Consider the following 9,351-nt stretch of genomic DNA (forward strand, 5'->3'; position numbering starts at 1 on the left):
CCGGCCCCCCCCGCCCCCGGGGGGGGGGGGGGGGGATCAGGGAGACCACCCGCAGCAGCTCTGCATGACCCAGTGCAGGGGGAGATCCGCCACTTGAGCTCGACAGGCAGTGGAGGGGCACAACATGTAAATGCATATATTCATCACAATACCATGGCAAGTCTAGGACAGATACCATCAACATCAAAGAGCCAATGTAGCGGCAGCATTCCAGTGGGGTCACTGCCGAGACCCCATCTGCCCCAGCTGCAGTACCGCTAGCCAGGGTGCAGGGGAGTAAAGGTACTCCACCCCTTAACTAGGGGAAGTGCAGCGAGTGCCCCGCTAGATCTCATACTTCTACCTCCTGTGTGAAAGAAGGACATGTTAGTAAGTGCCTGATCCCGGCAGGCAGTGGAGGGGCACAGCATTTAAAGGCATATATTCATCCCATTACCCTGGTGAGTCTAAAACAGTTAGCATCGACATCATGGAGCCAGAGAGGCGGCAGCGGACCAGCGGGACCACCGTCTCAACAACAGTCCCCTCATCTGCAGTTCCTCTAACCAAGGAGCAGGGGAGCAAAGGTACTTCACCCCTTAGCGAGGGGAAGTGCAGCGAGTGCCCCGCCTGCCCTAAGGCATCCACCACCTGTATGGGAGAAGGCCATGTCAGCAAATGCCAGTGAATCCGTGCAAAAACATAGAATAGGAAATACCATAACATAACATATGAACTAGTGAAACCGAATTATCTTCCTATGGGGGATACACCAGGAGATCCTAGTGGACCCAAGCCACCCTCCTCCCCCGCCCATCTGGTAACCATCACGTAAGCTAAGGGGCTCCATATAAAGGGTATGGGGAGCAAGCTTCAGGGGGGGGGTCCACTTCAATGGGGATTCGTCAGTTCTCACGTGCAGATCAGGGTTCACTCCGATTCGGTCCTGGATGGAGGGAAGCATCTCACGGCGGAGGTCTGTCCCGACTCCGAATAGGGTAGGGGTATCTCCTCGGGAGGGGGAGGGAGCTGCAGCCCGGGTAAGTGGGAAATCCAGCCAGTTAGGCACTTCAACAGCGCTCGAGTCCAGGAAGCTGTAGAGATCGGAGAGCTGGTCTGGAGACTGTAGGAAGAAGGATCTGTCATTCCGTCGTACAATGAGGTGAAATGGATGCCCCCATCTATACGTGGCCCCCACCGAGCGGATGAGGTCCAGCACAGGCCGAAGGAGTCTGCGCATCCGCAGGGTGTGTCTGGACAGGTCTGGCATCACCTGTATGGGGGCCCCATCAAAATCCAGTGGGCCCTGCGACCAGACCCGCCTCAGGATCTCCTCCTTGATGGCAAAGAAATGAACCCGGCACAGCACGTCCCGGGGGGCGCCCTCAGCACTGAGCCTGGGCCCCTGCGCCAGTGCACCCTGTCAAGTTCGAGGCGATCCGTGGGAGGTCTGCCCAGGTATTGATTCAGAATAGCTGTGACCGTCGACCACAGGTCTCTCCCCGCCGTTGCTTAGGGAATGCCTTTCAGCCGGAGGTTATTCCTGCGGTTCCGGTTCTCTAAATCGTCAAGAGCAAGGGACATGGCGATCATACGCTGGTTTGATTCCGATTGGGCCCTTTCAAGGGCAGCTAACCTTGCTGCAAATCCATCAGAGGTTGTCTCTAGCGTGCCCACCTTCCCCTCTAGGGAGGCCACCTGCTGCTTCACCTCTGCCATCTCAGTCCTCAGACCGCCACTATCTTTGAGGCCATACTGTCCAGATCTGCATTCGTCGGCAGGTGGGAGAGGGCATCTCTCCAGTCATTGGCCTCCTGGGGAGCTAGCTGTGCTGCGGGATCCCACCGATCCCCTGTCAGAGTCCATGCTGGGAATCTGGGGGGTCGGTATGGGGGAATCAGGAGGGTTCGAGTTGCGGGCGGGAGGAGCTCGACGGCCATGTCGAGACCACGCCCCACCCAATGTGATTTTTAGCCGAAGAGGTAAAGGTCCACTTTAACTTCATAGTAGTCACATAGGGGGCTTACAAATTTGCAACTACTATAACAGGAACTGCAAGAATCTGATACCAGGTCCAATTCTGGTACACTGCTTGCATTTAAAAAAAAAAAATAATGAAGTATTACTGAAAATAATGATTACAGAGCTCCAATAATTTGTATCTCGTACATCTGCCTAGAGTTCAGCTTTAAATGTATTTCTGAACACTTGTTTTCTTTCTCTAAATCTATTTTATAACCTCTTATGTTTTCTGTTCTGTTGCAGATTTCAAGCATACATATACTTTACTTCTGCTTTTCAAGCAATCTCATGTGGTATTCACTATCTGGCCTCCGTGTTCATTGCTGTTACACCAAAATATGTTTGCAGACCTCCAGGAAATGCCAGTCTGATCTTACTCCATAACGACTCTTTCTCTGGGTTCCATGAAGTGTGGAACCTGTGGACATCACCAAATGACCACCTTGTTGTCCAGCAGGAAGATGGGGACATCTGGGAACTGCAGCATTGCAGCCGGTTTAAACGTGAAAACAAAGAAGATTTGATGTACAAATCTGATGGAAATAAGACTCTATTTTCCTGTACTGATGGATTCCATTATGATTTTACTAATTTAGATAGTAGCATAGTGACTGACTGGGATTTGGTTTGTGACCATGAATGGCTTGCTAAATTAGTTCAACCTACCTTCATGCTTGGAGTGCTCATCGGAGCAGTGTTCTTTGGTGATATTGCAGACAGGTATAGTATATAAGAAAATGATTCATGTGAACGTTCATATGTGCTGGGGGTGGCTGAAATGTGGAAGCTATAGGGGGCACCATCTACTCTATAGGGTCATTCACAAAAGGGTGAAGAGTTTGGAGAAGGAAGAAGTGAACAATCTAGGACAACCTAGCTGAACTGGAAAGTGAGCTGAATTGGAGATTGTAACGAGCCCCTGCTCGCTCGGTTCCACTCTCCCGGCACTCCTCTGCTACTAATGGATCAGATGTCAGACCGCAACGTCTGATTATTCGATCGTCCGATAATCCGGGATTGGAACTACAGCTATGTGCCGTTCCAATCCAGCTCAGAACAAACACCAGGCAGGCTGTATGCAAGTTCCAACAGGGATCTGCTTTATTGAATGCACACACACACTTTTATACACAACAGTTTGAACAATCCGCCCAAACCAACACCTTCCTATTGGTCATGCAAATGAAGGCTTGAAGCAGAGTCAGCAGGGATTGGTCCGATAACTTGAAGGGGAGGGCTGATATGTGTGGCCATGCAAAGGAGGACTTGAAACAGGGTCAGCAGGGATTGGTCCGATAACTTGAAGGGGAGGGCTGATATGGGTAATGACACAGAGAAGTCCCAGGAGATAATTACATTACATAAACACAGAACAATGCCTTCCTTCCAGACCACGGAGCCGTTGGAGGGGATTATCCTTAAGACAAACTGTGAACTGTGAAACAAACACAGAGTGATTCAACCCTAAGACAGGGTGGAGGACCCACCACTGTGTAATATAGTCAAGGAGACATGGTTCAGTATTCCAAGGACCATGACAGAGATTTTTTCCAAATCGGCTATTTTGGCCTAGATTGTTCACTTCTCCTACCTTCTCCAAACTCTTCACCTGTTTGTGAATAGACCCCTATGTAACAAACATGTCACACCAATATTTTTCTCCCATAATCTCTAATATTAATTTGAAATATTCTAATATTTAATTAGCTCCCAATGATCAGTTCATCACTGTGACTAGTACTATAGCAACAGCACAGGGTTTAAAAGGCTTCCAAAGCATGAATGGTACTCATTTCAGAATACCCAAGTTAAAGTGCACCATTTTAACCAAAACATTGCCGTCCATTCCCCAAGCAAGTAAAGGAGTACCTTCATAATCTGCTCTATTAGTTTTTCCAATGCTCTCTTTTTGTCCCCAAAATGTACAGCCTAAGCAGCATGATTTCTTATATGCACATGTCAAAATGTTCACTGAAGTCAATCACTAAGTGCTCATCTCTACCGTTAATCATTGCCCAGACAACTTATGTACGCAGAGAGCAGTGACACATGACTGTCACAGGAAGGTGCCTTTGACGTGCAGGCTGTGATTGACAGACCTGATTCACCTTCTTTTTACTGTGTCAGAGGCAGAAGAAGAAAAACTAGGTCGCGGAATAGACTGAAACAGAAGTTTTATTCATGATTATGCATCAGTGAGTTGTTGATTAACCAATAAGTTCATATATGGTAGTTGCTTCGGTAACTTTTGGCAAAGGAAAGGTTGCTTTAATCTTCCAGCATTCTGTATGTGATTTGCAGTCCTCCTCTCCAACTTGCTGCCAGCACAGGGCATTTTAACCATTGAGGCATAGCCTGTAAAATGAAGCAAAAATATGAACATATTTATTACTGTATGTGGAGCCTGAATGCATTACAGTAATAAAGAAGGTTCCGATTGGCTATGATATTGAATAAAAGTGTTACAATATGATGGTTGCAGTTAGGTGATACTGCACACAAAATTATGACATTTCTGGATATTGCTAAACGAATGGTCCCGCTGTTGAGGGCCATTCTACTGTCCCCTCTTTAACCTTCACATTAGATGTGACAAGACTGCAACAGCAAGCTATATTATTAGCACCCACATGGTTCATTTTAAGTAGGGTTGCACAGATACCAAGTACGAGTACATGTACCGATACTTTTGAGCTCCAAGACTACACTAGAGAAAAATTCAAAAGTTAGGAGGCAGCTGTCATTTGTAAGGAGCACACGGGGCTCCTGGGATTTTTACATCTCTGTTTTAATGTATGATTTTGTTGTTATAAATATAAATAAAGGGATGCGCAGATACCAGTTTTGCGAGTACGAGTACTGGTATTTGCCCGAGTACTTACAAGTACTGATACATTTTTGTTTATTGTCATGTGACAGTTTTTCTAAAACAATGCAGACTAATGATTTCAGGACAGTGGTGGAGCGCCAGCCAGGTCCCAGCTGCAACCGCTGCAATCCTGGTAGTTCTCATGAAAATGCCAAGTATCTGCACTGGTACTCGAAAAGTATCTGTGCATCCCTAATTTTAAGTACTCTGTCTAGGGGATTTTGTTTTAGCGAAAATAAAGTGGCGGATTGTAGGAGGAAGCGTTCTTATGAACAAGTTCTGCCAAGGGTGAAAAAGGAAAACACAGATATGTGAGCATGGTCAAACTTACCTTACGGAATGTAAAGTGTAATGTTCTGAAATGCTTTCACCACCTTTTGACCAAATAGCATGTTGCAGGTCATTGTATTGTTGCTCTTACCATCAATTGGACTGCAGGTGACTTTAGGCTGGAAATGATATTTGATAAGTGAGAGGAAACTCTATAACTGTAGCATAAAGGTATCTCTATTGCAGAAGACACTGCAAAACATTAAATGGCATGTACAGGAAAATACTCGCAGGCTTTTGATATAGAGTAACCTCCAGAGTGGTCTTAAAGTGGCAGCTTATTAAAGTACAAGAAATATTAACAATCAGGAAATGATTAGCATTAAAAAATGCAAAAATTTGTATAGCAATAAAAGCAGGCATAAATGTGTGTTTAATGCTTTGGGACTCAGGTGCCTTATCCATGTAGCTGGCTCTTTTATTAAACTAGAACTCCAACCAAATATTTAATACATGCCAGTTGATTCAGTTATGATTTCAGTACGGTAACATAAAATTTATTTTTCACATACAACTTGTATATTTAACTGAATCTGTTTTCATATCAGCTTCCAGTAACTTCATGAATTGTAGCACTTACACTAAGCCAATAAGGCTTTGCTCTGAACACCATACCAGGAACACATGAAGTTGAATTGAAGAAATAAAGGCTCTAATTAAAATTCTTACTGATGTGGTGCCAGCCTACACAACAGGTTTGGTCCATATGGTCCTTGCAATTGGGCATATTCTTAGGAAAAACCCATGCAATTTAAAATAATTGGTAAGGTATGTCTTAAACAGCCACTGACAAGCCAATAATGAACACACCTACGGAAGGAGACAACACAGGAATTACCTCATTGGTGTGCTGCTGTACCTACATTGTTTAAATACAGTCAGAGGTCGGAATGGAGACTGAGGGCCTGTTCACACGACGTCCGTTTTGTGTGCTGACCGGCTCCGTACGCTGCTGCACTCAAAATGCATCCCAATGTATCCCTATGTGTTTTATGGGCTCCAGTTCTCACGTGCGCAGTCCGTTCAGCTTACAACAGAAAAAATACTGCATGTCACATTTTGTCAGGTCCGGAAATGGAACGTATACCCAAACGCATCAAAAACACACTGCGCTGCAGCTAACATACTAACAGCCCCAATCCAGCAAAAAAAATATTTTTTTTTGGGCTGGAACACATCAAAAACGCAGCCAAAACGCGGCCAAAAACGCAATGCATCAGCAGCTCCACGTCTGCTGATCAGGACTTGATCAGGACCTGATCAGGACCTGATCTCAGAAGAACAGGCCCTGATGGAGCAGAATTCCAACAGCCATTTTCCCTCTGTGAGTGCCACTACCAAAATTTAAAAAATCAGTTGTGTGGAGCTGGGCACATAGTGAATGCTTGCAGCTATTATAAGCTATTATAATAAGGTAGGACATACACATGGGATACATAATTTAGTTCCACTTAAAATCTTTTATTAATGCATGATTATGAGGCAGACAGAACCAGTGGCGTAACAACCGGGGGGCGGGGGCGCAGGACTGAGGGGGGGGCGCCATCACCGACCCCCGCTAAATGAAGGCCCTGGCCGCAGATGGGGCCTCGGAGGAGCGAGCGAAAAAAACCGCTATGCTACGAGCGTAGCGTCCCAGAAGCTGCCCACAGCGCGCACCGGTTTAAGTAGTAACCAGCACACGCTGTATGCAGCTTCTAAAAGCGTGGGAGATGGGAGGGTGCGCTTGTTGGTGGATCCAGGAATCAGGTGAGTATTAGAAGAAGAAAAAAGTGTTATTTTATGTTCTATCTGTAGTTCTATAATGGCATTGTAGCACTTTCAGGTGGAATACAGCTTCATAGCATATCAGCTAGGGAACTACAAGTCCCAGCATGCCCTCATTGCCCCTGTACAACAACCAGATATTGCCGTTCCCTGGGTGATATGTGTGTGTGGGGGGGGGTGTACAGGGACAATGATGGCATGCTAAAATGTGGGGGGGGGTGTGTGTGAGAGGGGGGGGGGGGGGGAATAATTTCTGCCCCGGGCGCCAATAACTCTGGTTACGCCAGTGGACAGAACATACAAAGGACATTAGATATTTGAGAATCCAGACTAGCCCTCTAAAGTTCACTCTGTACTCGACTCTGCTAGCAAATGACAGATTTGCTAATTGTTCAGCTGTCAGATATCCAGCTCTCCAAAGTTCAAACATCTTCTACATGAATACAAAGTCATGATCCACAGGGAGGCTGGGATTATGTGTTCTAACTTCTTATTCCTTGAAATGTGATGCAATCTGAATTGCTAGCAGGAGGCTATGGCCAAGCTCAGAAGCAGTTTCATATAGTTGAGACTTATCTCCACTATTTGAGGTGTTGGTTATTCCTACATACAGTACATTTATTTAGGCTAAGATTACCTTGAATACCCCTTTTCATTATTCAGCCATCTGATTTTTCAACAGCATACATGCTCTTTCTAAGGGAACCTTATTATTGTGGCTTTTTTTAGAGAATGTATTTTTTTTATAAATTCTTTATTTTGAGAAAAAGTTTTACAATAACAAAGATCAAATAGAATCAGACAATAACTTTAGATAAAGCAAACAAGTAGAAAATGAGGAGAACAGAAGAAAAAACAATAATAGCTCCTCCCTCCCTTGCAGGGGTTCCAGCAATACCGTGTTTCCCCGAAAATAAGACACTGTCTTATATTTTTTTGGCTCAAAAAAAACACACTAGGTCTTTTTTTTCGGGGTAGGTCTTATTTCTTTTTTTTTAATGTACAACAATCCAACGTTAATGCAAATCCAAATGAAATAATCCAAAATGGCAAAGTTAAGAATAGGGTGATCAGGGCAATCAGGGGTGCCGTACCTTTCCAAGAGCAATTTTGTTACCAATTGCTGGCCAGAATGAGCGAAGCGCGCTTTCCCTATATATTCCTTACAGGCGGAGTGCATTTGGTATCGCTCTACCTGTGACAGGAGCCAGCGCTATAGAGGAAGCATTGGCGTATTTGGCTCTGCTCCATCCACTGCCGCCTCGCTTCCTCTGGCTTCGTTGTCACCTCTGATTCTCTCCCGCGGCTCTTCAAATTCCCCCTTATGTGACCATTCCCACCGGCCCTGGGAATGGTCACAACTAATAACTCAGACGTGACCACAACTGTCCATACAGTTTCTGCAGATCGCAGAGCTGCTTTGGTGCCGCACTCAGATTGATTAGTAAGGTCTGCAGCAGACCTTACCAATCAATCACCCGTGATCGTGCTTCCTGACAGCCTCCTCCCTGCAAAAAGGTAGGCAGGAGAGGGGCTCTGTATTTTATTGTATTGTATTGTATTTTACATGCAGGGTAGCTCCATTCACACCTGTATCTTTACGTGGGATTAGGGATTCCTGCGTCAGCAACTTGCATTTTCCTGCAGCAGTACTGCCTAATATGGCGTTTAAAAGCAGCAGCTGTCACCCATTCAAGTTAATTATCACGTGACAGCTGCTGCATGTAAACACCTACACACCGCATGTAATGGTATGCGATATGATTACATTCGGTTAGGAATCAATCATGCTCCCTGGCGATTGTGCATCCAGAGTGTTTTCTAACCGCATGTAATCATATCACATATCCAGACATCTCAACTCTTTTCGGATGTTGCAGGAGTCTCCCGCTATTAGATGGCGGCTCCCGGACACCCGGGGGAGAAACATTTTCTCCCGGAAAGGTTTACTCTGCTTTATCTAGCAGAGTAACCGTTTCCGTGCTGTCTTTTTTTTATTTCTGACATCGGGGCCGCCATTAGTCTGGAAAAAAAATGGCATTTCAATTAGCAAAAGCCAATAGCAGACTAGCTATTGCACCCACCCTCTGCTGCTGTCAATCAGCAGAGGTGGACTTAAAGTTCTCTATCAGGTCCACCTCTGCTGACTGACAGCAGCAGAGGGCGGGTGCAATAGCCAGCTAGCTGTTGGCTATTGCAAATTGAAATAGCCAATAGCAATCTAGCTATTAGTTCCTATGCCGTTTTTTTTTTTTCCTGAAGGCAGCAGCTGTCAGAACACTAAAAAAAACCAAGCAGATAGGAAAGGAAGCATTAGCTTCTTTGCTATCTGCCATCCTTTCAGAGGGGTGCTCTCTTCCTTGTTGTTGCAGCCCCCCCCCCCC

The 9,351-nt window shown here is 45.6% G+C and overlaps 1 protein-coding gene across 1 annotated transcript in view; it reads left to right on the forward strand.

Annotated features, from left to right (window-relative positions):
• The window catches only part of SLC22A16 (solute carrier family 22 member 16), a 55,508-nt gene that overhangs the window by 22,907 nt on the left and 23,250 nt on the right, over window positions 1-9,351 (forward strand). The window contains exon 2 of the mRNA XM_018560275.1: window positions 2,245-2,721. Coding sequence (XP_018415777.1) covers window positions 2,245-2,721 — 477 coding nt within the window. The remainder of the gene's footprint in view (window positions 1-2,244; window positions 2,722-9,351) is intronic.

Source organism: Nanorana parkeri, unplaced genomic scaffold, assembly GCF_000935625.1.
Source record: "Nanorana parkeri isolate BGI_ZX_2015 unplaced genomic scaffold, ASM93562v1 scaffold445, whole genome shotgun sequence".
NCBI lineage: Eukaryota > Metazoa > Chordata > Amphibia > Anura > Dicroglossidae > Nanorana > Nanorana parkeri.